General features: G+C 49.8%; 1 protein-coding gene across 1 annotated transcript in view; it reads left to right on the top strand.

The window, feature by feature from the left end:
* The first annotated feature begins 3,131 nt into the window (after positions 1–3,131).
* The window catches only part of NSUN7 (NOP2/Sun RNA methyltransferase family member 7), a 60,771-nt gene continuing 57,902 nt past the window's right edge, over positions 3,132–6,000 (top strand). The window contains exons 1-2 of the mRNA XM_072737811.1: positions 3,132–3,748; positions 3,981–4,348. Coding sequence (XP_072593912.1) covers positions 3,432–3,748; positions 3,981–4,348 — 685 coding nt within the window. The 5' untranslated portion in view covers positions 3,132–3,431. The remainder of the gene's footprint in view (positions 3,749–3,980; positions 4,349–6,000) is intronic.

Raw genomic sequence — 6,000 nt, 5'->3', positions numbered from 1 at the left:
ATACCAACTCTCACCCAGCATCAGAGGATGCTATTTATCCACCTCAAAGTGAGTAGTTTCCTGTCTTTTGGGGGCATTCATCGCCCTCTCCTCCTCTGGGATAGAATATTTCAGTACCTGACCATCAGTAATCAGACGCAGTTTACCCATGAGGTTCTGAGGATCCTCAGACAAATAGGGCTCCTAATACTGCCCTTGTACCCCAAAGTTCCTAGTTAGATATAGCTTAGGTCCACAATGGAACACTAGGTATCTTTATAAAATACAAAAGAATAAGGAAAAAAATATTGCAGAGAAAATAGACTTATTTTTAAATGGCAATAATTATAAATTGAGTTTTGTGTTTAAAAACACAAGTTAAAATTCTTTATGTTTTGGGGCAACTGGGTGGCTCAGTCCTTTAAGGGTATGCCTTCAGCTCAAGTCATGATCCCAGTCTTGGGATGGAGCCTGCATTGGGCTCCCTGCTCAGTGGGAAGTTGGCTTCTCCCTCTTCCTCTGCCTGGAGCTCCCCCTGCTTGTGCTCACTCTGTGTCAAATAAGTAAATAAAAAAAATCTTTAAAAAAATAAAATAAAATTCTTTGTTTCATACGCTTTTTTATATTTCTATAACAAGCTTCAATGAAGCTGAGCACAGTTTATAGGCCTGGATTAACTTGAAGCAAGTGAGATAATATATTTTAAATACCTACTTTACACTAGTTACTCTGAGTCAAATGCAAGGAATGTTAATTTACAAATATTTCAAATACTCTACCCCCTGGGGAAAGAAAATCACTCCTCTAAGTTCTTTTGGTAGAAAGCTCCAGGTAACTAACTTTTAATTTTCTACACTATTTCTGATTTAATGTTCTGGTCATATTACAAAGAGTGACTTAAACAAAGACCACATTTTTTACTGCCCTGCTTTCACAACAGTTGAATCCACACACCTATCTCTACGGCGACTTTTGAACCGTCCTCCCTGAGATTTAAGTCCACAATGAGACCATTAACCAGAAGTGAGAGGTAAAGAGGATTATACACACAATTAGAACAAACAGTAACTATGAACTCACTCCCCCAAAACTCTTTGCTTAAGCTTTACTTTGGGGATAGAGAATCTCATTAAGTTTCATTTTCAATATCGTGAGTTGTCTCTTAACATTGACCTATCGTGGAAAATAAGAGCCTCCTCAGTTACATTTTGAAAGACTAATAGTACTTTAAAGTTGATAGCTAGCTTTGCCTCACATTTTCAGCAGATTGTACTGTGTACCGGGTGATGCATAGTGAAATGTATCATGACCTGACCCCTAAGGCATCTTCATATTTGTAATCTTCTGTGCATGTGTGTGTGACAATGATATTTTACTAATATCTGGGAATAAAATATTACATATAATAAAAATAAAACGAGTTAATAAAAGTATTTGAGTGTTTTTTAAAATTTTTTTAAAGATTTTATTTATTTATTCATGAGAGACACACAGAGAGAGAGAGAGAGAGAGGCAGAGATACAGGCAGAGGGAGAAGCAGGCTCCATGCAGGGAGCCCGATTGGGACTTGATCCCGGGTCTCCAGGATCAGGCCCTGGGCCGAAGGTGGCGCTAAATCGCTGAGCCACTGGGACTGCCCAAGAGTGTGTGTTTTATGGGCTACATGGTAGGGAGGTGGGAGAAGGAGGAGGAATACAGTATGCTCACAAATATTTATAATACAAATTGAAGGGTGCTAATGTACATCTGTTCATTAATTTCTTGAGGGTAAGGTGCCTGATCATTTCCATACATTCATTATTACTTCCAGGGCTGAGCATAGTGCCAGATACATGGTAAGAATTTAATGTTTATTTGTTAACTTTATGGATGGAATGCATGCATGCATGTAGAAAGTGTTATGGCAGGATCCCTGGCTGGCGCAGCGGTTTAGCGCCTGCCTTTGGCCCAGGGCCTGATCCTGGAGACCCGGGATCGAGTCCCACGTCGGGCTCCCGGTGCATGGAGCCTGCTTCTCCCTCTGCCTGTGTCTCTGCCTCTCTCTCTGTCTCTCTCTCTGTGTGACTATCATAAATAAAAATTAAAAAAAAAGATAAAAACAAAAGGTGTTATGGGGACATAGAAGAGGCAACACTTGACATTCTGGGAATAATGGAAGTTGAGTACACTAGTGGATGAAGGGGTGGGAGACAGAGGTTTGTAGCAGAGACTGCTAATCATTTCCCCATACCATCCTCCCCTTCTTCCATAGCGATAGTTCCTTGATTTCTAGATGGACACATAGGCCAACCCTCTCTGCTGTTAGGTATGCCATGTGACTGAGTTCTGGCCAAGAGATGTGTGCACCTTTCAGGTTATGTCCCTGAAAAAGGAATGAGCATGCCCTCCTTTTCCTCTAGTTCCTCAACCCCTGGCTGGCAATGGACCTGGCGGTAAGCCACCCTGGACTAAACTGACAAGAGCAAAGCCCTCACATGCCCCGTAAAATAGGAGTGGGGTCCCTGACAACTTTGTGGAGGAGAACCCCTGTGCCAACAGGACTTTAGGGGAGAAATAAACTTGCTCTGTTGAAGCCAATGGGTTCTTCTGGGTCTCTGTCCCAGTGGCTAAATTTATATTCTGATACAAGCATCGGGAAGGATTTATAGAGGCAATGTTTGCACTGAGTTTTCAAAGACTGAGTAGGAAGGAGTTCCCTAGGTGGACTCAAAAATTAAAGAAGCCGGAGGGAGGAGGGCGCGGGGTGGAGGTGACTGGGTGACGGGCACTGAGGGGGGCACTTGACGGGATGGGCACTGGGTGTTATTCTGTATGTTAGCAAACTGAACACCAATAAAAAATAAACTTATTATTAAAAAAAATTAAAGAAGCCGTATTAAAACACTTTTTGGGGGGGTCTGTATTTGCTCCCACTTGCATGCTATCATTGGGGGATGCAGCGAGGTTAATCTGATAGTCTGTCGGTCCAGTTCAGCCAAGTCTTTCTTTGCAGGCAATTCCTGGAAAGGAGGGACTTGGCCTTCAGTTGGCAAAGACGTTTAACGCAAGTCGCCCTGGAAGAGTGCATGATATTCGTCGTCCTAAAAAGTACGGAAATAAAGCAGGCTCGTCTTTTCCCCCTCCCCGCCTTTTTTTTGTTTGTCTGGTTTTTGCTTCGGGAGCTCTCTACTCTTCCTGTTGGAGCGTTTGCAGCGCCCCAGGCGCCAAGGCGGGTGCCGTCAGCGACACACAATTCTTGCTTTCGAGGAGAGCGCCCCGGACGCGTCCGGGAGCAGGGGAAGCCCGAGCTCCTGGGAGAGTCGGGGACCCGGGCCCGCGCGGGCCAAGCGCGCAAAGGGTCTCGGCCGGGCCCCCAGCGGGGGCGGGAACAGGTGTCTCCGAACTCCCACCCAGGCGGAGCCGCTCGCCCGCCAAATCCCGCGGGAACTGCCCTCGAGCGGCGTCCGGTTGCCATGGAGACGCGGGTCCCCGGCCGGCCGACCCACCCTCGGCGCGGCCTGAGCCGCGGTCCCCCGCGCCGCGCTCTACCGCGCTCCGCCGCCGCGTCCGCCCGGGGCCGCCGCGCAGGACACACGGAGAGGCCCGACGGCGCGCCCCGCCTTCGGGAACCCGAGCGAAGCGAGCGCCGGCGGCCGCCACCGCCCCGGCCCCGAACCAGGCCGGCGGGCGAGGCCGCCTCGGAACCAAACTGCCTTCGCGCGGCCCCGAGGGCGCCGTTCCGACCGCAGCCCCGGAGCCCCCGAGCCCCGGCAGACCTCCGCCGCCTGCGGTAAGGGCCGTCGTGCGGCGGGCGGGGGGAGCGCCACCCCCGACGGGCCCCGGGCAGGGCGGCTCGGGAGGCGACTCCCCAGCCGCCTGCGCCCCCCGCCCCTCCGCGACGCTTGGGTCCGCCCGCAGGTGCCCCCTGTCCCGCCGCCGCCTTGCGCGCCGCGACGGAGACGGGCGGCCAGGTGGGTCCCGCCTCCGCGGGGACTTACCGAGATCACCGCTTGTTTCCACAGACGCGATGCTCCAGGCGCGGGGAAGACGGTTCCGGGGAGCATCGACCTGGTAGTTGAGCTGGCGTCGCCGCCGGCAGGCGCGGGGGCGGCCGAGCCCCGCGGCCCCCGCGAGCCCCGCGCGGAGGACCCGGCGCTGACGGCCCGCGCCCCGCGCAGCGACACGGGCTCCGCCGGGGCGCCCGAGAGCACGGGCTTCCCGGACTCCGTCTACGTTACGGCAGCAAACATTTTTCAGGGTATTCGGTTCGAAAAGTCACCAGAGCACGTCTTGATCAAGTACGGGGATGAGCCCCTGCGGTCCTTGCCCGAGTCGGAGGACGAATCCTTGCAGCGGGCGTCCTACGAGCTGGCTTTCAGCGCCCTGAAGTGTGAGTAGCGCCAGTCCGGAGGCTCCGCGCCCGGCGGCCCGCGGCCCGGGAGGCTCCGCGGCTTAGCGCCGCCTTCGGCCCAGGGCGCGACCCCGGAGACCGGGATCCGGTCCTGCATCGGGCTCCCTGCGTGGGGCCTGCTGCTCCCTCTGCCTGGGTCTCTGCCTCTCTCTCTCTCTCTCTCTCTCTAAAATAAATAAATAAAAGTCTTAAAAAAAAAAAAAAAAAGATCAGCGCTTACAGGAAGATGATGAAGAATCCGTGGCGTGCAGCCCCCCTCCTGCACGCCAGGTTTTGTTTTTACGCACAAGTATATCTGGTCAGTTGCAAATGTCAAGGAATTCGGAGAGTTCCAGGAAAGTAATAAGCTCTTTCAGGGCCACAACTGTGTGTTTTTTTTTTGTTTGTTTTTTGTTTTTTGTCCCCCGGCCCCACCCCCACCCCCCAACTGCAGATTTGCTCGGGCCTAGCACGGTGCCCGTCCTAAGATAGATGTAATGCACAGTCATTAAATGGAACAAGGAAACCATTTCATTAACAGGAAGCATTAGGAATCCACTGAAGTAGCCAAGTACGCATTCCTTCTCCTGGGGTTATTTCTTTGCATTTTCTGTGTTCTGTGTTTACACCTTGTATATTAGTGTATAAACTTTAACAAACGTAAAAACCAGTAAGAGGGTGGGGGAGAGGAACAGAGATGGAATAAGAAGAAAAGATACAACATACTAAAAATGAATATTAAATCAAGCCCCCCCCCACCCCTTTAAGATGATCCCATTCAAAGCCTGTAGCCTGAAGTTTGGGAGCTGGTAAGAGCAACAGTCAAAAGGGTCTGGAGGTGTTGTTTCGTTTCTTAAAGATTTTATTTATTCTTGAGAGACACAGAGATAGGTGGAGATATAGAGGGAGAAGCAGGCTCCCTCCTAGGAGCCCCATGCAGGACTCATCCCAGGACCCCAGGGTCATGACCTGAGCCCAAGGCAGCCGCTCAACCACAGAACCACCCAGGTGTCCCTGGAGATGTTTGTTTTTGTACTGGTGATAAACTTTATAATTTATAATATATTGTACTATATTATATTAATGTTTACATTGATTTGTAAACTGACTGAATATAGTTCCAAAAAAGAAGTTCCGGAAATATTTGGAGTATTAGTAGCATGGCTGAAATGAGCCTGGGCCTTGCTAAAGAGACAGCTTGAAAGGGCAACACTAATTTTCATGTATTTCCTTGGTATTAGTACGTATTGGGCCTTCATCATTGCACATAAGCAGTTAACAATTGTTCAGTTGAACTAAATGTCCCATTAATTACTGAGACGTGAATATATATTTTTGGTAGTCTCCAGACATGATACAGCTCAACTCTAGGGCCAGGAGTTTATCAACAAGGAAGAAAATTTGATGTTAAGAAGCAATTTCTCTTTAGTTTTTATTTCTTTTCTCTTGCTTGTTTTTTGTTTTTTTTTTGTTTTGTTTTGTTTTTTTAATTTTTTTATTTATTTATGATAGTCACAGAGAGAGAGAGAGAGGCAGAGACACAGGCAGAGGGAGAAGCAGGTTCCATGCACCGGGGGCCTGATGTGGGATTCAATCCCGGGTCTCCAGGATCGCGCCCTGGGCCAAAGGCAGGCGCCAAACCGCTGCACCAC

This window comes from Vulpes vulpes, chromosome 14 (genome assembly GCF_048418805.1).
Source record: "Vulpes vulpes isolate BD-2025 chromosome 14, VulVul3, whole genome shotgun sequence".
In the NCBI taxonomy this organism is placed as follows: Eukaryota; Metazoa; Chordata; class Mammalia; order Carnivora; family Canidae; genus Vulpes; species Vulpes vulpes.
Note: the sequence above shows the minus strand (reverse complement) of the source record. Positions and strands in the feature narration are given on the sequence as shown.